Source organism: Leptodactylus fuscus, chromosome 3 (assembly GCF_031893055.1).
Source record: "Leptodactylus fuscus isolate aLepFus1 chromosome 3, aLepFus1.hap2, whole genome shotgun sequence".
Classification (NCBI taxonomy): domain Eukaryota; kingdom Metazoa; phylum Chordata; class Amphibia; order Anura; family Leptodactylidae; genus Leptodactylus; species Leptodactylus fuscus.
Genome location: NC_134267.1, coordinates 28,710,386 through 28,733,154, shown reverse-complemented (window position 1 = coordinate 28,733,154; position 22,769 = coordinate 28,710,386). Strand labels below are relative to the sequence as shown.

At 42.4% G+C, this 22,769-nt stretch overlaps 1 protein-coding gene across 1 annotated transcript; it reads left to right on the top strand.

Moving 5' to 3' along the window:
• The first annotated feature begins 231 nt into the window (after positions 1–231).
• Positions 232–22,365, top strand: KCNK17 (potassium two pore domain channel subfamily K member 17). Its single transcript, XM_075267355.1, has 5 exons — positions 232–450; positions 9,548–9,662; positions 18,537–18,703; positions 20,284–20,452; positions 21,852–22,365. Exons 1-5 carry the CDS (start codon positions 232–234, stop codon positions 22,124–22,126), a joined length of 945 nt encoding a protein of 314 aa, XP_075123456.1. The 3' UTR covers positions 22,127–22,365.
• The last annotated feature ends 404 nt before the right edge of the window (positions 22,366–22,769 follow it).

Here is a 22,769-nt window from a genome sequence, read left to right as displayed (position 1 = left end):
TTAGGAGTAGGCTCTCTGTATAAGGGGCCGGCCTGTATATTAGGAGTAGTCTCTCTACCTTAGAAGTAGCCTCTCTGTATTAGGACTAGTCTGTATATTAGGTCCAGTCTCTATCTTAGGAGTAGTCTCTCTGTATAAGTGACGGCTTGTATATTAGGAGTATTCTATGTATTTCAGGGTTAGTCAGTGGAGACTCTGGGGTGTTTACCTCCTCGGTGACCCGGGACCATCATGCCTTGCTGCTGTCGTCGCCCGTGCCGCTGCCGTGTTCCGGTCACCCTGATCCTCCTGGTCATTTACTTCTGTTACCTGCTGGTCGGGGCCGCCGTCTTCTCAGCCTTGGAGAGTCCGGCGGAGCAGAAGATGACCCTCAACCTGCTGCAGGAGAAGTGGTCGCTGCTGCAGAACCACACCTGTATGGACAACCAGACCCTGGAGATGTTCATCGCGGTGAGTGAGGGCCACAGGACACTATACAGAGGTCAGACTGATTGACACTATACAGATGTCAGATAAGTGACACTATACAGAGGTAAGACTGATTGACACTATACAGATGTCAGATAAGTGACACTATACAGAGGTAAGACTGATCGACACTATACAGGGGTCAGACTGACAGTATACAGGGGTCAGACACAGATATGATTCCTGTAAGTTCATATCATATATTTATATGCTTGTAGAGGCCTCGTAGCCTGTACGCAGCAGCTTCTGTACTGGACACATGGGGGCGCTCCTGTTTACTCTTTATTGTTTGTCTTTTTTATCTTATGATTAGTGATAATAATATTATCTGTACATGTGATGAGACTATAAATATGACACGGTGAGGACAGCTGCGCCCCTTCTACAAACACCACAAGGCCTCCCATATGTGTGATGTGTAGGAGCGTCCCCCGGAGACATCTGGCCTCCAGCTCATGCTCCACCACATCTTCTGCTCTGCAGTCTCCACTTCTCTGGTCTTGGTTCCTGTACATGTTTCGCTTGTATGTGGTGAACAGAATTCAGGTCTTGTAGTTCTCCAGTATCTGACCAGCAATGACATCACCGTTCTTCATACTTTATTGGTCTTATCAGCCTTCATCATCAGTATTCATCTGTCATGTCCGGTCTTCTGTCATGTCTGGTCTTCCGTGATCTCTCGACTCGTCCAACATCTCTGGTCATCCGCCATCTCTGGTCTCTTCCATCATCTCTGATCTCTTCAGAGGGAGCATTATACTGTGGGGGGGGGGCACACAGGGAGCATTATACTGTATGGGGGCACAGAGAGAGCATTATACTGTGTGGGGGGCACAGAGGGAGCATTATACTGTATGGGGGCACAGAGGGAGCATTATACTGTGTGGGGGCACAGAGGGAGCATTATACTGTATGGGGGCACAGAGGGAGCATTATACTGTATGGGGGCACAGAGGGAGCATTATACTGTGTGGGGGGCACAGAGGGAGCATTATACTGTGGGGGGGCACAGAGGGAGCATTATACTGTATGGGGGCACAGGGGGAGCATTATACTGTGTGGGGGGCACAGAGGGAGCATTATACTGTATGGGGGCACAGAGGGAGCATTATACTGTGTGGGGGGCACAGAGGGAGCATTATACTGTGGGGGGGGGCACAGAGGGAGCATTATACTGTATCGGGGCACAGAGAGAGCATTATACTGTGTGGGGGGAACAGAGGGAGCATTATACTGTGGGGGGGCACAGAGGGAGCATTATACTGTATGGGGGCACAGAGAGAGCATTATACTGTGTGGAGGGCACAGGGGGAGCATTATACTGTATGGGGGCACAGAGGGAGCATTATACTGTATGGAGGCACAGAGAGAGCATTATACTGTGTGGGGGCACAGAGGGAGCATTATACTGTATGGGGGCACAGAGAGAGCATTATACTGTATGGGGGCACAGAGAGAGCATTATACTGTGTGAGGGGCACAGAGGGAGCATTATACTGTGTGGGGGCACAGAGAGAGCATTATACTGTGTGGAGGGCACAGGGGGAGCATTATACTGTATGGGGGCACAGAGGGAGCATTATATTGTATGGGGGCACAGAGAGAGCATTATACTGTGTGAGGGGCACAGAGGGAGCATTATACTGTGGAGGGGGCACAGAGGGAGCATTATACTGTGTGGGGGCACAGGGGGAGCATTATACTGTATGGGGACACAGAAAGAGCATTGTCCCTCTTTCTGTCCTCTGAAAGTTGTTAGGTACATATATGGTCTATATCATACACCAGTGATCTATAGTCTGGTGAACAACTACAACTCCCAGCATTATCTGATAGACACAGCATGAAATAGCAGCTAGACATTACGAAAGGATTGTGCACCAAGGAAGCCGAGGGGATTATTACTTACTGGGGCGTCAAGAATTCTGCACCAAAAATAACTACACATCAATTTAGTAAAAAAATCCCAAGGTTAAGGTCCAGACGATATCTCAGCAGCAGCGACCGGGGGTGCGATTATCAAGTCCAATGACCGCGGTATAAAACCATAAAAGAAAATATTCTGAGATCAAAGAGAAAAGGCAGAAATTCCAAGAACCTGCCAAAATATCCTGTTACATTAGTAAGAAAAATAATAACGGAGGAGGGGAGGGGGCAAAATACTAGATGTGACGGTGAAGAGTCCGATAGGGGGTAAAGAAAGAAGGTGAAGAAAAGAGAACAGAAGAAATACAAATCAAACATTGATACCTGCACCTCACATACAGCAGCTTGGGACAGTATTATAGTAGCTATATTCTTGTACATAGGAGGTAGTATTATAGTAGTTATATTCTTGTACATAGGAGCAGTATTATAGTAGTTATATTCTTGTACATAGGAGTAGTATTATAGTAGTTATATTCTTGTACATAGGAGGTAGTATTATAGTAGTTATATTCTTGTACATAGGAGCAGTATTATAGTAGTTATATTCTTGTACATAGGAGTAGTATTGTAGTAGTTATATTCTTGTACATAGGAACAGTATTATAGTAGTTATATTCTTGTACATAGGAGCAGTATTATAGTAGTTATATTCTTGTACATAGGAGTAGTATTATAGTAGTTATATTCTTGTACATAGGAGCAGTATTATAGTAGTTATATTCTTGTACATAGGAGTAGTATTATAACAGTTATATTCTTGTACGTAGGAGTAGTATTATAGTAGTTATATTCTTGTACATAGGAGGTAGTATTATAGTAGTTATATTCTTGTACATAGGAGTAGTATTATAGCAGTTATATTCTTGTACGTAGGAGTAGTATTATAGCAGTTATATTCTTGTACATAGGAGCAGTATTATAGTAGTTATATTCTTGTACATAGGAGTAGTATTATAGTAGTTATATTCTTGTACATAGGATTAGTATTATAGCAGTTATATTCTTGTACATAGGAGGTAGTATTATAGTAGTTATATTCTTGTACATAGGAGTAGTATTATAGCAGTTATATTCTTGTACATAGGAGGTAGTATTGTAGTAGTTATATTCTTTTACATAGGAGTAGTATTATAGTAGTTATATTCTTGTACATAGGAGCAGTATTACAGTAGTTATATTCTTGTACATAGGAGCAGTATTATAGTAGTTATATTCTTGTACATAGGAGCAGCATTATAGTATATTCTTGTATATAGCAGCAGTATTATAGTAGTTATATTCTTGTATATAGCAGCAGTATTATAGTAGTTATATTCTTGTACATAGGAGTAGTATTATAGAAGTTATATTCTTGTACATAGGAGGTAGTATTATAGTAGTTATATTCTTGTACATAGGAGTAGTATGATAGTAGTTATATTCTTGTACATAGGAGTAGTATTATAGTAGTTATATTCTTGTACATAGGAGGTACTATTATAGTAGTTATATTCTTATACATAGGAGTAGTATTATAGTAGTTATATTCTTGTACATAGGAGCAGTATTACAGTAGTTATATTCTTGTACATAGGAGCAGTATTATAGTAGTTATATTCTTGTACATAGGAGCAGCATTATAGTATATTCTTGTATATAGCAGCAGTATTATAGTAGTTATATTCTTGTATATAGCAGCAGTATTGTAGTAGTTATATTCTTGTACATAGGAGTAGTATTATAGAAGTTATATTCTTGTACATAGGAGGTAGTATTATAGTAGTTATATTCTTGTACATAGGAGCAGTATTATAGAAGTTATATTCTTGTACATAGGAGGTAGTATTATAGTAGTTATATTCTTGTACATAGGAGTAGTATGATAGTAGTTATATTCTTGTACATAGGAGTAGTATTATAGTAGTTATATTCTTGTACATAGGAGGTACTATTATAGTAGTTATATTCTTATACATAGGACCAGTATTATAGTAGTTATATTCTTGTACATTGGGGCTAGTATTATAGTAGTTATATTCTTGTACATAGGAGCAGTATTATAGTAGTTATATTCTTGTACATAGGAGTAGTATTATAGTAGTTATATTCTTGTACATAGGAGCAGTATTATAGTAGTTATATTCTTGTACATAGGAGTAGTATTATAGTAGTTATATTCTTGTACATAGGAGTAGTATTATAGTAGTTATTTTCTTGTACATAGGAGTAGTATTATAGTAGTTATTTTCTTGTACATAGGAGTAGTATTATAGTAGTTATTTTCTTGTACATAGGAGTAGTATTATGTAATATTTCATGTGCCCTGTATCTGTATTATTTCCTGTTGGTCAATTTCCTTTCATCCATTATCAGATTTCAGTCGTCATTTTTTATTCTGTTTGTTCTTTTCTGTTTATTTCTGGAAGTTTCCGTGAAACTCTATAACACAGTTGATGAATGTTCAGGCCCATATTGTGGAAATGCATCGGAATAAAAACCACTGTATTGTACAGTACAAGAAATGGGATTGAGCGTTCATTAATCCTATCTACATATTGAGGTATTATTGTGTTTTTACATATCCGCCATGTTATTTATAGGTCTGATTGTTTTCTTTATATATTTAATATGGAAGAAAAATGCAGAAAAACTCAATGAACAATCCTGCACAAAAATTTCCATGTGTTTTTGTAGCTTTTTTTCTGCAGCCTTCTTTTAGCTGTTTCGGTATGTGGGGATTTATATGCTTTTCTGAGGTGAATGCGCAATTATCAGTGTAATCTGAAATGATGGGAGATGGGAGACGTCACTGATAGTAATTTTTGTCAGGATTCCGGGGATTCCTCGTGTATTCTGGCGGAGTTACCCTTTCAGTGCTGTTACAGTATCTCTTCTGTCCCTTTGGATGGTTTGCTCTGATCACACCATTTCTCCGGGAGCTTCTCTTTAGGGACTTCCTATGTGACTCGCTTCTTTCTGGATTTCTCCTCTTCTTTTATTCTGGAGTCTCTGACCTCAGTATGAGATGTGACGGACAGCGCAGAGAGGTTCGGAGACAGAGGCCGAACCTTCCTTGAATTTTCCAAGCAGCTCTTTTCTCTCCACATGTTTTGTGTGGAAACTACATGGACCCCATTCTAGTCTATAGGGTCTGCAGGTTTGCTGAGGTAACCACTTTTTAATGCGTATAGGTTTTCATTTGGGGGGTCCCCAAGCAGACTCCCCAAACGGATACCCGAAAGCAGATATGAATGGGGCCTTACGTCTAGAAACTTTCAGAATAAATGAGAAGAAACTTCCCATTCTGTCATTGTAGTTGTTTGGTTTATGTGGCGCTGACTCGACATTAAACACGACACAGGAAGTTTGTAGCGATATATCGGATGTGACGGATACAATAACACACGATACAAATCATTGATACAAAGTTATACATCCGGTAGATCCTACCAATCTGAAATAATTACATCGCCCCATCTGCTGCGCCCAGACTCATGTAGAGACCCCTCCTCCCAGATAAATAGGAAGCCGTTGTTACTTACACTAGAGGGATGTATTATTTCTAATACACAACTCAGCTGCATAACAACCTCAAAGCAAGAGATTCCTGTACATAAAAAGGTTCTGCAGCAGCTGCGGTGTGTATTATGAGGTTTTGCAGCAGCTGAGGTGTGTATTATGAGGTTTTGCAGCAGCTGCGGTGTGTATTATGAGGTTCTGCAGCAGCTGAGGTGTGTATTATGAGGTTCTGCAGCAGCTGAGGTGTGTATTATGAGGTTCTGCAGCAGCTGAGGTGTGTATTATGAAGTTCTGCAGCAGCTGAGGTGTGTATTATGAGGTTTTGCACCAACTGAGGTGTGTATTATGAGGTTCTGCAGCAGCTGAGTTGTGTGTTATGATGTTCTGCAGCAGCTGAGGTGTTAATTATGATGTTCTGCAGCAGCGGAGGTATGTATTATGATGTTCTGCAGCAGCTGAGGTGTATATTATGAGGTTCTGCAGCAGCTGACGTGTGTATTTTGATGCTGATGTGTCTACAGATATCTGAGATACCTATATAACACTGCTCATCTATATATGTTTGTCCAGTTGTGACCTCACAAGGGGATGAGTCTACAGATATTTATAGATATGTCAACAGAAGATTCCCGGAATAATGTTGCAGTTTATATGCGATGTGTGCGCCCCCGAGCGGTAATATCTGGTACTACATTCACTATTGCATTTTCCTTCTTTATAAGTTACGTTTTACTCTTTTATGATATTTTCCAGGATATTGTAAAACAGTCTTAAAGGGATCATAAAAAGATGTCTAAATAAACCCCATGACCTTGTTGATCCTGTGCCGCTCCCATACCTCCCAACTTTCAAACGACAGAAAGAGGGACAAAATGTGCAGCCCCCTCAGTTCCCCTTTCTTGCACACACATGCTGTCTCTTCTCTCCTCCTTACCTTCCATCAGTCTCCTTTCCTAGCAGATTCTTCTCTCTGTGTAACACCGCACTCGCCCACACAAGAGTCTGATCATATGGTCATGTCGTCATCAAAGGTTCTTTAGCCCACTAGGATTTAGCAGCTACCATTTAGCTTTTTGCCCTACCCTAACAAAGTTTGTTAAAAGCAAAACACTTTAGAGGTATAATAGAAAAACCGTAAGCTATCTGGGATGGCGGGACAGCAGTGGAAAATTGGGACTGTCCCGTTGGATCTGGGACAGTTGGGAGTTATGGCCGCTGCCATGCCACCCTCCCTGCCAATCCGGCTATATTTTGTCAATCAATTGTACATGGAGAAATAGTAATTCCCCTAAAAACGCCGTACACTATAGAATGTCCCGTGTCGTTTTATATGGCCTGTGTATGCACGTGCCTGCAGCCATTTTCTTGTGGCCGCTTACACAGTACGCTCGTGGCCGCAAGCCCGATGGCTAAGCACCCCCCCCAGTGCTACGAGAAAACTCATTTGCATACCAATGAAAACTGGGATTTCTACGGAACGCTGGCGCGGAGAAGATTTCTAAAGGTAGTAGAAGAATAGCCTTTCTTAAGGCTATTCCTATGTGTGATCAAGAAAAAATGGGATTGTAATGATAGAATCCCTTTAAGACCTCTACTTGCTTTGAGTAAATAACAGGATTTCAAAAACAAGTCTGAACCCCTCCATACCTCTCACTGCAGAGGGTTTGTTACATTTGTATCTATGAAGAGAATCCTGATACATTTCTTGCAGATTATAGGAGAGCTGAGAAGATTGGGCTGCGAGTATATTAAAGGGATCCTATCATTCACACACTATTTTTTTTTAGGTACCACGTCGGAATAGCCTTAAGAAAGGCTATTCGTCTCCTACCTTTCGTCGTCTTCTACGTGTCGCCGTTCGCCTACAATCCCGCTTCTTGTCGGTATGCAAATTAGCTCTCTCGCAGCACTGGGGGTGGGCCTCAGCGCTCAAACAGCACTTGGGGCATCCCCAATGCTGCGAGAGAACCCTCTCCAGCGCCGCCTCCATCTTTTTCAAGAGTGTCCTCTTCAGCCTCTTCTTCCGGCGATGGCTTATAACTTCTAGTCCTCGGGCCTTGGGCAGAGCAGACTGCGCATGCCCACAGGCCATGAGAAAAATGGCCGCTTGCATGGTATTGTAAGCAATGATACAACTGTGGCAAACCCTAAGCAGTGATAGACATTAGCTTCTAGGTGTAAAAAGGAAAAAAATGCTTTAATTATAGCAAATATACATTTCTCAGCACATAAATATCTCCATCAGAGGGTTCTAGAACATTCTTTATACGGAGATGATGCTTCATATCCACATCCTTTATATTGGTATCTCGACTGCTCGTCCTTTCTCATCTTCTAGCTCAGGCTGAAACCCAAGAACAATAATACAAGAGATCAGCCATAAAGTCACAAATACACAGTAACAAACCATCTACTGTACACTGGCCTGAAGAGGAGACGATAATCACAGCTACGGGTTATTATATTACAGGCATGACTTTAACCCCTTAATACCAAGAGAGTGTATTCCTAAAGTAAATATTGTGATCTGTCCCCATTCTCCAACCTCATAAACACAGCGGAAAGCGGGAAAGAAATCTCATCATGTAATGACAGAAACACATCATAAACCTGCGGTAACTAAGGAAATAGGGGGTGGAAAATAATGAAAGTGTAAACTGAGAAAATAAAAAAAATCAACATAAGGCAAATTATATCAGAATGGAAATTGTCTATCACTAAGAAAACATCTGTGTAATACTGAAATCTACATAGAAGAATATAACTACTATAATACTACCTCCTATGTACAAGAATATAACTACTATAATACTACTCCTATGTACAAGAATATAACTACTATAATACTACTCCTATGTACAAGAATATAACTACTATAATACTACTCCTATGTACAAGAATATAACTACTATAATACTACCTCCTATGTACAAGAATGTAACTACTATAATACTGCTCCTATGTACAAGAATATAACTACTATAATACTGCTCCTATGTACAGGAATATAACTACTATAATACTCCTCCTATGTACAAGAATATAACTACTATAATACTGCTCCTATGTACAAGAATATAACTACTATAATACTACTCCTATGTACATGAATATAACTACTATAATACTGCTCCTATGTACAAAAATATAACTACTATAATACTACTCCTATGTACATGAATATATCTACTATAATACTACTCCTATGTACAAGAATATAACTACTATACTATTGCTCCTATGTACAAGAATATAACTACTATAATACTGCTCCTATGTACAAGAATATATCTACTATAATACTACTCCTATGTACATGAATATAACTACTATAATACTGCTCCTATGTACAAAAATATAACTACTATAATACTACTCCTATGTACATGAATATATCTACTATAATACTACTCCTATGTACAAGAATATAACTACTATAATACTGCTCCTATGTACAAGAATATATCTACTATAATACTACTCCTATGTACATGAATATAACTACTATAATACTGCTCCTATGTACAAGAATATAACTACTATAATACTACTCCTATGTACAACAATATATCTACTATAATACTACCTCCTATGTACAAGAATATAACTACTATAATACTACTCCTAATATTACTGTGTTTTTTTTCCACAGGGTATTATAAAGGCTTATAAGAGCGGGATAATTCTTCTGGGTAATAACACTGATCAGGAGACTTGGAACTTTCCCGGATCTTTCTTCTTTTCGGTAACGGTTATTACCACAATCGGTAAGACTTTGTATTTATTATTATCTATGACTGGTTATAGGTTTCGGTCATGTCTCCACTGTAGTGTATTATTTGGCATCTTTTTTTTCTGTACTGGTTCCCCTTGCTGACTCATCTGTTGGGATGAACTGGTAGACTTCTGGTGATCTGCTCAGTGTTCGGATCATTATGAATAGAGATGTGTGAATCTCAGAAGATATTTTTTGGGTTCATGTAGTTCGCTCGAAAAATCATTTTGTGACTTATAAATTTGATATGAATTGGCTTGTATGACAGGGCTCCTAGGATTATATATCTATAATACATAGTGTATGACACTGTCAGGGCTCCTAGGACTATATATCTATAATACATAGTGTATAACACTGTCAGGGCTCCTAGGACTATATATATCTATAATACATAGTGTATGACACTGTCAGGGCTCCTAGGACTATATATATCTATAATACATAGTGTATGACATTGTCAGGACTCCTAGGACTCTATATCTATAATACATAGTGTCAGGGCTCCTAGGACTATATATATCTATAATACATAGTGTAGGACACTGTCAGGGCTCCTAGGACTATATATCTATAATACATAGTGTATGACACTGTCAGGGCTCCTAGGACTATATATCTATAATACATAGTGTATGACACTGTCAGGACTCCTAGGACTATATATCTATAATACATAGTGTATGACACTGTCAGAGCTCCTAGGACTATATATCTATAATACATAGTGTGTGACACTGTCAAGACTTAGAGTTTTACCATACACTGCATTGCCATCAAAAATGAACCTATTTTGGGGTACTGTCTTATGTTTTTATATAAACACATGATGATTATATTACATATAACATTGATTTTATATAAAATGTGCCTGTTTTGATGACCTGTAAGTCCTACAGACTTGGTATTTGGGAGACAAGGGTGAAAAGTGATGAAGAATAATATGCTTAAAAATTAAATAAATAGAAGTTTCCAGTTGTTATCCCTTTATATGAGCAGATGCAGCAGCAATTAATTGTAATAACAGAATTTCAAGAAAATTTGTGGAACACAGTCCAGATTTTTCAGGCTAGGCATTCTGACTGTCTTCCAAAACTGATCATGAGGTAGAAGTTGTTGTTCCTGTCACAGTTCTCCCCTTCATTGTCCCTGTGGTTCTTTGCATGCAGTTAAGATCCACCATATTCTGACGCTCCAACATGTACAATATGGGCACCCAATTTGCACTGCACCTTATAGCCATGATATGAGGGGGCCAGGGTAAGCAATGGTTTGTCCTGGTGAAGATGGGGAGGGAAATGGTCCAGTATGTAGGAGATGGTGAAGATGGACGGGTCACACCTGGTGGTGACTGCGTCAGTAAGGTGATGTCAGTACTAGAAAGCATCGGGTCTTAACACTTTCTAGATTGTGGCCTCTGATGCACAAAACATTAACCCAGTGGGCCACGACAGCTGATGTATTTTCCCTGCTGTTCCACATATTGAGGCCATCCTTTCCGCCACCTTTCCCCACATGGACATTTACAAGGAGAGGTCCACATGGAAATCAAGAAGGGACAATTTTGCTCCAGAAGTAATGGCATCTAGGTATTCCCCATGGAGACTGGGCGCTGCCACCGGCTGGCGGAACATAGTGGATTCCACTAAGTGACACGGCAGAGACTGCACCGCCAGTAACTTGGCCAGGTGGGAGTTAAAGCCACAGACCAGCCGTGAGACTGGGGCAGATTGTGTGGAGGAAATGATAATGTGCCACCAACCACACTGGTCCTTTCCTGTATATACTGTACTCCAGACTAGTCCTCTCCTGTATATACTGTGCTCCAGACTAGTCCTCTCCTATAATTCTATTTCCCCCATGTCCAAACCGCAGCACAACAGATGGGGTATTCCTGCCCCTGTGTGCGGTTTAGGACAGGTGGAATTTTAATGAAATTAATTATAATAATTAACCCCCCCTATAAGAAGGTAAGAGGAACCTCCTCCCCTTGTGTTTTTTTCTGTCCTGTGTGGGACAGGTGGAGGAGGCTTTTTAGCCTCCTGTATAGTTTGGAGAAAGATCTGGGTTTATATTCCAGTCTTTTGTCTTTCCTGTTACTGACATTTTTTCAGCTGTGTTTCAGCTTGTTCATTACCAGCAGTAAGGTAGCTACGTCCTCTCCAGTTTTTCCTGTGTCCAGTGCAGAAACTAAAGCACTATTTTCTATTGCTATGTGCACTTGGTCAGCTGCCTGTTGTTTGTCAGTAGCCGTGCGCACTCACCTGTGCTGCTCAGCCGTGGAAGTCATTTCACCGCCATTATGCCTGCTGTTGCAGACTCTGTGCTCTTACTCGGCTGACGGGCTGGTTGCTCCGCTGCCTTAAATAGCAGCTAATGTGAACAACAGCCTATTAATGCAGTGAGTTTAAGGATCACTGGATGCTCAGCGGCTTGCATATACGCAGATGTCTCCTCTTCTCCCAAAGGGGATGAAGCTCCGAGACGGAAAGTGTCGTCCAAAAGACCCTATAGGGAGTCACGGCCATTAACTTATCCTTCTGAAGGTTCCAACATGGTTGAAATTTCTTCTGATGAAGATTCTGTCTCTCCTAAAACCGCATTTCCAATGGAGAAAATGTCAAAATTATTTAAGTCCATCCACCCAGGCGGGCGCGATGTTGACAATGGGTTGAAATTTCTTCTGATGAAGATTCTGTCTCTCCTAAAACCGTAGTTCCAATGGAGGAAATGTCAAAATTATTTAAGTCCATCCACCCAGGCGGGCGCGATGTTGACAATGGGGAAGCCTCAGGTTCCACCTATAGAAGGTCTAGGACCTTCCAAGTGGATTCAACCCTGGTCAAAGCTATGGAAGCAGAATTGGAAGCACCCAGACATGCGTTTTTCAAAAAATATAAGCTGAGGTGTCCCTTAGAAGGAAGTGGACGAACCAGCTGGCTTCCACCGCCAAAGGTTGATTTCGCTGTGTCCAAGCTCTCCAGGCGTACCGTAGTTCCATCCGAGGATGGGCAATTTGCCAGATGCCATGGATAGACACCCAGAGTGTCTTGAGGCGTATTCACACTGTAGCTGCCTCTCAGGCTTCCATAGGTGTAGCCTCCTTTGAAGCCTACAGTCAGGCCTGGCGAAATTACAGCGGGATATTGATGATGGAGTCCCTCGTGATGATCTACTGATTTTCTGTCCGAAGCTTCCGCGTACCAAGTGAAAGCAGCCGCCAAGGGTATGGCTTCATCAGTGGCCGCCAGAAGGCCTCTCTGGCTCAAGCCGTGGAAGGCAGACAATGCCTCTAAATATGACATTTGTGGTCTTCCATTCAAACCCGGCAGACTGTTTGGCAGACAGTTGGATGGCATCATGGTAGAGGTTCTCAGCGCCAGTCTTCTTCCAGGCTGCTGTATGCCAGAAGATCTGGGTTCCAGTCCTGGGGATCTGGCCATCGTTTCTCCAAGGAGGAACCAAAGAAGTCATCTTTTTGACAATCACTGTACCCCTCCTGTGGAGAGCTCTCCACCCGTCGGAGGTCGCCTAAAAAGCTTTCTTCCAGCCTGGCGCCAAAACATCCAGGACCCTTGGGTCCTCCAACTAATTCAACATGGATACCGCATAGATTTCGTGTCTCCTTCTCGTGCCAGATATATCGCAATCCGCTCTTTCTCCAGTCAAAAACAAGTGTGCCTGGAAGGTATGATCCAAGAGCATCTGGACAAGGCGGTTCTGGAGCAGTACCTCGAGACGAGAGAGGCGCAGGAGGGTATTATACAGTCTTCCTGGTACAAAAAGCATCAGGAGGCTGGAGGATGATAATCGACCTTAGGTACCTGAACCTCTTCATCTGCAAGTTACATTTCCGCATGGAAACTATAAAAATTGGTAGTCGTTTTTCTGCAACCTGGCGGCGTCCTCGCCACCTTGGATCTCAAAGATGCCTATCTCCACATCTCAATTTTTCCTCCCCACAGGAAATATCTGAGAATAGCCGTGCTATTAGACGGCCAATTATGTCATCTGCGGTTTGCGGCCCTGCTGTTCGGCATCACCTCAGCTCCTATATCCGGACGATTGGCTGTTGAAAGCTCACTCAGAGGAGCTACTAAGAAACCAAATACAAGTGACCACCTCCTTCCTCCAGAACCTCGGGTGGATAATCAACTGGGACAAGTCAGACGTTGTACCCTCCAAAAGGAAGTCTTTCCTAGGCTGCGTCCTAGATTCCATCCAGATGACAGTATCCCTTCCTCAGAGGAAGGAGAAAATCAGGACGGTGGTCAACCATCTCTCCCAGAGGCGCTGGGTGTCAATCTGAATGACCATGAAGGTCCTTGGTCTCATGTCAGCGGCTGCAGATGCAGTCCCTTGGGCACTTTGGCACATGTGTCCTCTCCTGAGCGAGGTCCTCCAGTGGTGGAACTGCAGCCCTCTAAGTTTGGATTCACTGATCCACCTATCCCTCAATACCCGTCTGTCACTCAGGTGGTGGTCCCATCTAAAAGACGGAAGGTCCACGGTCCAGCCAGTCTGGACCCTGTTGACTACGGATGCATCTCTTATCGGTTGGGGAGCCCATCTAGACGAGATGCACGCGAGAGGGACATGGAATTGGTCAGAGAAGGCCAAGTCATCCAGTTGGCGCGAGATCAGAGCCATCTACCTGGCGCTTCTACATTTTGCCCCCTTACTTCGGTGCAAGGCAGTGAAGGCATGTTCGGACAACCTAACCGCAGTCCTCTACCTGAACAAGCAGGGAGGTACCCGGTCCCCTGCCCTTCTGAGGGAAACAGATCTTATTTTCTCCTGGGCAGAAAAAGAATCTCGCACATCTCATGGCGATCCACATCAAAGGGTCCTTGAACGTGTTGGCAGACCAGTTGAGTCGGAGCCTGACTGTGTCAGACGAATGGTCTCTGAACAAACAAGTTTTCAGCAAATTACCGAGATGTGGGGAGATCCAGAGGTGGACCTGATGGCCACCAAGTATAGTACCAAGGTGGAGAAGTTTTGTTCCCTTTGGAGAACGAGCCCTTGGCAGTAGACGCCCTGTCGATTCCATGGAGGTTCAGGCTGGCATACATCTTCCCTCCACTTTCCATGATACCGAGGGTATTGATGAAAGTCAGACAGGAGCAGGCGTCAGTGTTAAGCAATCATACCCGTTTGACCAAAGAGGGCTTGGTTTACCCAACTCATTCAGATGAGTCGAGGGATATATTGGAGGCTCCCCCAGTGCACAACCTGGTCACTCAAGGTGCCAGAGTATGCCAAGATCTCAAGAGGTTCAACTTGACAGCCTGGAAGTTGACCGGTCCATACCTGGACTAGAAGAGTTATCCTCAGCCGTCCGGAACACTATAGCTCATTCTAGAGCTCCTGCTACCAACCAGGCTTATCTCAGAGTTTTTAACACCTTCAAGTCCTGATGTAGGGACAAAGGTCTCATGACAATCCGTCCACACAATGTCTGTTGGAATTCTTGCAAGACGGCTTGGATAAAGGCCTTACTCCTGCCACACTTAAGGTCCAGGTGTCCGCCTTGTCTGCCTGTCTGAACAGGCGCTTATCACAAGATGTCTTTACATCCCGGTTTCTGAAAGGCGCAACCAGGTTGAGGCCTTCTATAAGATCTCTGGTTCCCCAGTGGGACCTTTCTACTGTCTTAGCGGGGCTCTGTAATCCTCCATTTAAACCAATGTAGGAAGCAGACCTAAAATTTATGTCTGTTAAGATGGCTTTTAGCTATAACATCGGCTAAAACTTGTAGGCGAATTACAGGCTCTGTCAGCCCACGAGCCTTACACAACTTTTTTTTCCCTGATCGGGTTCAGTTAAGATTTTTGCTGGGGTTTTTGCCTGAGGTTCTCTCCTATGTTAACCTGAGTCAGGTTATTTCCTTGCCTGTCTTTTTTCCTTTCCCCTCCTCTCCTGAGGAAGAGAAATGGCAAACTCTAGATCTAGTGAGAATCTTGCATATCTACCTAGAACATACTAAGAGTTTTAGGAAGGAGGAAAAACTTACTAGTTTCCTTTTTGGGGCGATCCAAGGGGGTTTAGGATCTAGAAACCCACATTAGCCAGATGGCTCAAGGAAGCAATAAAGCTTTGTATCTCAGGGGTTTACTCCTCCAGATTTTGTTAAAGCCCATTCCATTAGGCAATGTCTACCTCTTGGGCGGAAAAACACTCGGTCTCCTTGGAGCATATTTGTTATGCTGCTACCTGGCAGTCTCAATCCACTTTTGTCACTCTACCGTTTAGACCTTAAAGGGTCAGAGGCTACCGCCTTCGGCCAAAATGTTTTGTCATCTGTATGCCGAGGCGGCCCTCCCTAGGGGTTATCTCGCTACATCCCCATCTGTTGTGCTGCGGTTTGGACGTGGGGGAATCGAGGGTTATGAATGATAACCTGTTTCCCTTAGTCCAAACAGCAGCACAAGAATCCCTCCCTATATTTGCTATTATTTTTTTACTTTATAACCAACACAAGGGGAGGAGGTTCCTCTTACCTTCTTATAGGGGGGTTAATTATTATAAATAATTTCATTAAAATTCCACCTGTCCTAAACCGCACACAGGGGCAGGAATACCCCATCTGTTGTGCTGCTGTTTGGACTAAGGGAAATAGGTTATCATTCATAACCCTCGATATACTATGCTCCAGACTAGTCCTCCTACAATTCTATATACTGTGCCCCAGACTAGTCCTCTCCTATAATTCTATATACTGTGCTCCAGACTAGTCCTCACCTATAACTTTATACACTATGCTCCAGACTAGTCCTCTCCTATAATTCTATATACTGTGCTCCAGACTAGTCCCTTCCTATAATTCTATATACTGTGCTCCAGACTAGTCCCTTCCTATAATTCTATATACTGTGCTCCAGACTAGTCCTCTCCTATAATTCTATATACTGTGCTCCAGACTAGTCCTCTCCTCTATATACTGTGCTCCAGGCTAGTCCTATCCTATAATTATATATACTGTGCTCCAGACTAGTCCTATCCTATAATTATATATACTGTGCTCCAGACTAGTTCTCTCCTATAATTCTATATACTGTGCTCCAGACTAGTCCTCTCCTATAATTCTATATACTGTGCTCCAGACTAGTCCTATCCTATAATTATATATACTGTGCTCCAGACTAGTCCCTTCCTATAATTCTATATACTGTGCTCCAGACTAGTCCTCTCCTATAATTCTATATACTGTGCTCCAGACTAGTCCTCTCCTCTATATACTGTGCTCCAGACTAGTCCTCTCCTATAATTCTATATACTGTGCTCCAGACTAGTCCTATCCTATAATTCTATATACTGTGCTCCAGACTAGTCCTCTCCTATAATTCTATATACTGTGCTCCAGACTAGTCCTCTCCTATAATTCTATATACTGTGCTCCAGACTAGTCCTCTCCTCTATATACTGTGCTCCAGACTAGTCCTCTCCTATAATTCTATATACTGTGCTCCAGACTAGTCCTCTCCTATAATTCTATATACTGTGCTCCAGACTAGTCCTCTCCTCTATATACTGTGCTCCAGACTAGTTCTTTCCTATAAGTCTATATACTGTGCTCCAGACTAGTCCTCTCCTATAATTCTATATACTGTGCTCCAGACTAGTCCTCTCCTATAACTCTATATACTGTGCTCCAGACTAGTCCTCCTATAATTCTATATACTGTGCTCCAGACTAGTCCTCTCCTATAATTCTATATACTGTGCTCCAGACTAGTCCTATCCTATAAGTCTATATACTGTGCTCCAGACTAGTCCTCTCCTATAATTCTATATACTGTGCTCCAGACTAGTTCTTTCCTATAAGTCTATATACTGTGCTCCAGACTAGTCCTCTCCTATAATTCTATATACTGTGCTCCAGGCTAGTCCTATCCTATAATTATATATACTGTGCTCTAGACTAGTCCTCTCCTATAATTCTATATACTGTGCTGCAGACTAGTCCTCCTATAATTCTATATACTGTGTTCCTGCATATACTGTGTTCTACTAGTCCTCTATTCACACCATGTTTTTTTTTTGCTTCTGATAGGGATTTTTATACTGGAAGTAATTAGTTAATGATCTGTTGATCACATTTTATGCCTTTTTGTAACGTTAACCTGACACATAGTTTTGTTGTATAGAAAAGCCCAAATTCTGATAATATATGCGGATACTGTATTTTACGGCCCATTCATTTGAGCCGACAGCGGAGGGGAAAGCCGCAACCGCGATGGTCGCCGCGTCTCTCTCGGTGTGAAAACCCACGCGGGCAGTTCACGTGTGAACTAGCCCTTATAGGAGCACTTCTGTTGTGGGGAGTCACCTGCCTGAGATATGATAACCATTGCAGTTATCTCATTCTCCACCAGGTGTCAGTATTTCTTCTCTAATGCTGTAGGTTTTGCTCTCATAGCAGAATTCGGGACTTTGTACTCCACATCTGCTCCGGCTAAATATAATACAGTAGTACAGGTGAGGGGCACCAGCAGCATCGATGGATTAGCTTTAGTGACTCTACACTTGGGGTCTGCACCGTTCTCTATATATAACATACCAGAGTATAAGTATGTGCCCCCCTCATCCAGCCAGGACTCCAGATTGTTACAGGTTACCTGCACAGATACATTGTAACAAACTGTCAGAACAGTAAAGAGTTTTCTGCTGCTGAGAGGATTGTCCAGACTGGATACAACTGTAACTGTTCCCTTTGTGATGTCTTTCAAGATTCTGTTAAACAAAACATCTTCTAGGACCACTCAAGACAAGGACCGCGCTACTTAATGCTTTTCCCCCATCTTCTTACCACACTAACACTCCTGGAAACAATGTAACAACCGTCACTTTCTCTGCCCTGCCAGGTTATGGGAACCGGAGCCCCAGTACTATGGGGGGGCAAATCTTCTGCGTCTTCTTTGCACTGTTTGGGATTCCATTAAACCTGATCCTGCTGAATCGTATCGGGGAGAAGATGCTGCGCCTGGTGCAGAGATCCGCAGAGTACCTGGGGAGGAAAATTGGCCGACAGGTGAGGGGAAAGCTAGAAGTATGTGACTTGTGTCTATCCATCACATGTACATGTATGTAACACAACTGTAATGGGGTTCACCCTCTCCAGAGTGCAGCTCTGGAGTATAATACAGGATAATAGTGAGTGCAGCTCTGGGGTATAATACAGGATATAACTCAGGATCAGTACAGGATAAGTAATGTAATGTATGTACACCGTGACTACACCAGCAGAATAGTGAGCGCAGCTCTGGAGTATAATACAGGATAAGTAATGTAATGTATGTACACAGTGACTGCACCAGCAGAATAGTGAGTGCAGCTCTGGGGTATAATACAGGATATAACTCAGGATCAGTACAGGATAAGTAATGTAATGTATGTACACCGTGACTACACCAGCAGAATAGTGAGCGCAGCTCTGAGTATAATACCGGATGTAACTCAGGATCAGTACAGGATAAGTAATGTAATGTATGTACACAGTGACTGCACCAGCAGAATAGTGAGCGCAGCTCTGGAGTATAATACATGATGTAACTCAGGATCAGTACAGGATAAGTAATGTAAAGTATGTATACAGTGACTGCACCAGCAGAAAAGTGAGCGCAGCTCTGAGTATAATACCGGATGTAACTCAGGATCAGTACAGGATAAGTAATGTAATGTATGTACACAGTGACTGTACCAGCAGAATAGTGACCGCAGCTCTGGAGTATAATACAGGATGTAACTCAGGATCAGTACAGGATAAGTAATGTAATGTATGTACACAGTGACTGTACCAGCAGAATAGTGAGCGCAGCTCTGGAGTATATTACAGGGTATAACTCAGGATCAGTACAGGATAAGTAATGTAATGCATGTACACAGTGACTGCACCAGCAGAATAGTGAGCGCAGCTCTGGAGTATAATTCAGGATAAGTAATGTAATGTATGTACACAGTGACTGTACCAGCAGAATAGTGAGCACAGCTCTGGAGTATAATACTGGATGTAACTCAGGATCAGTACAGGATAAGTAATGTAATGTATGTACACAGTGACTGTACCAGCAGAATAGTGAGCACAGCTCTGGAGTATAATACTGGATGTAACTCAGGATCAGTACAGGATAAGTAATGTAATGTATGTACACATTGACTGCACCAGCAGAATAGTGAGCGCAGCTCTGGAGTATAATACAGGATATAACTCAGGATCAGTACAGGATAAGTAATGTAATGTATGTACACAGTGACTGTACCAGCAGAATAGTGAGCACAGCTCTGGAGTATAATACTGGATGTAACTCAGGATCAGTACAGGATAAGTAATGTAATGTATGTACACATTGACTGCACCAGCAGAATAGTGAATGCAGCTCTGGAGTATAATACATGATATAACTCAGGATCAGTACAGGATAAGTAATGTAATGTATGTACACAGTGACTGTACCAGCAGAATAGTGAGCGCAGCTCTGGAGTATAATACAGGATGTAACTCAGGATCAGTACAGGATAAGTAATGTAATGTATGTACACAGTGACTGTCACTTTGGATTTATTTGCCTTCCCCACGGTGACATTTTTTATTTATTTTGCTTCTCCTTGTAGAAAACAGTGAAGTTCTTATTCAGCTCTTGTGCCTTGGTGATCGGTCTTCTGTTCTTCTTCTTGCTGCCACCGATTCTCTTCAGGGGGATGGAGGGCTGGAGCTATGAGGAAGGCTTCTACTACTCCTTCATCACCCTCAGCACTATTGGGTTTGGTGACTATGTCATTGGTGAGTGTAGAGGACTTTGTATGTGGCCAATGTGTTGGGTTGTCTGGTCCTACAATAAGGCTGAGAACTTCCTAGAAATGTTTCTGTTATTACAGCCCAAGCTCATTGACTTGAATAGATCTGAGTTGCAATACAAGGCAAAGTCCATGATAAATGTAATAGTCAACTATTTATTAGAATGGCTCGTGATTTTACCATCATAATACAAATCTGTGCCTGCACACAATGCTAAAAGTAGTAGCAACTATGCCTCATAGTAGTGTCACTATCTGCAGTCTATCCACACATAGCTGCTACTAGGTCATAAACATATATGTCCATAGAGAGATCATATTATATAACCAGTGCCTGTGTGTTTGTGAGTAACCCTCTCTGAACACACAGCTGCTTGCTAGTGTGAATTGTGGCTAAATAACATACATACAATCTGTCCATCTCCCTAATGTTAGGGAGACAGTCAGACTACTTCTATAGCACTGAGACAGATTGTATGTATGTATTGTATCGTGATATAATGTAATAATATGTAATAATCATACATGGAGGCTATAAAACAGATGGGGTGTAATGTGAATAATAAAGGGGCCCCACACAGTATATGTTCCACAGAGACCCCACACAGTATCATATGCTGCACAGTGACCCCCACACAGTATAATATGCTGCATAGTGACCCCACACAGTATGATATGCTTCACAGTGACCCCACAAAGTATAATATGCTGCAGTGACCCACACAGTATAATATGCTGCAGTGACCCCACACAGTATAATATGCTGCAGTGACCCCACACAGTATAATATGCTGCAGTGACCCCACACAGTATAATATACTCTACAGTGGCCCTCATACGGTATAATATGCTCCACAGTGACCACACATAGTGTAATATGCTCCACAGTGACCACACATAGTATAATATGCATCACAGTGACTACACATAGTATAATATGCATCACAATGACCCCACACAGTATAATATACTCCACAATGGCCCTTATACAGTATAATATGCTCCACAGTGACCTCACATAGTATTGTATGCTCCACAGCAGCCCTGTTGAGCTGCTTCAAGTGAAACCCACAAAATTCGATGAAATATAGTATAATGTGCTCCATTTAGTATAATGTGCTCAACAGTGGCCGAACACAGTATAATGCTCCACAGTGGCCCCCATACACTGTAATATTATCCACACTATCCCCCACACAGTATAATATGCTCTACAGTGGCCTCCTGTCAGGGTGCGGCGCTCTTCTGTGACATAAGCACTGACACATGTACATTAACCATCATTTGGTGCTGCACATTTTTAAAAAATGAGACAAAAACAGTATTTGGGTGCAACACGTGAATAGCTCCTGAGACTTTCCTGCTGGTCCTGTCTTTCTCCTCAGGACAAGATCCCAATGTGAATTATCCGTACTGGTACATGAACCTGGTGTCTATGTGGATCCTGTTCGGCATGGCCTGGCTCGCCCTCATCATCACCCTGAGTGTGAACCTCCTGCAGAAGACCAGGGACCTCTGCCTGTGCCCCAAGAGGATAGAGGACAAGACCAAGGAGCTCAATGGACTCGCTCCGACATCGCAGGAGGCCGAGGACGCAGAGTCCAGGACTAGTATCAGCAAAGCTGAGTCACAGGAATCAGTCCAGAGCAACGGCGAGTAATGGACGCTGGAGATCTACAAAACAACCCGAGAACTAAACATCAGGGCCAGTGGTATAGCTGTAAGTCTTGTGAGCACCGGGGCCAACTTTGTCCATGACCCCTACAGCGTACTATTGATAGTGACGGTTACTGGTGCTGCAGCGGTATCTCATATATACTGTATATACAACTATAAGACCCACTACTGTGGATATCAGGAATATGGTGGTGAGTGGCGCAGCGTCTGGCATGGAAACAATACTGGAGGCTGGGTGTTGGGAATCAGCGGATCTGCAGGGTCCTAACAGTCTAAGAAATCGGTGGGGGTCTAACACCCAGGGCCCCTGCTGATCAGCTGTTTGTAGATATTCTGGTGCTTTTGCGAACACCCTCACTATCTACACTGCACATATGTTTTATAATCAATAAGTAATGTAATAATATGTAATAATAATACACGAAGGCTGTAAAACAGATTAGGTATTATGTGAATAGTGAAGGGGCCCCACACAGTATAATATGGTCCACAGTGATCCAATACAGTATAATATGGTCCACAGTGACCCCACACAATATAATATGTTGTTTAGTGACCCCCACACAGTATAATATGCTCCACAGTGGCCTGCACACAGTATAATATCCATCTAGAGTGATCCTATA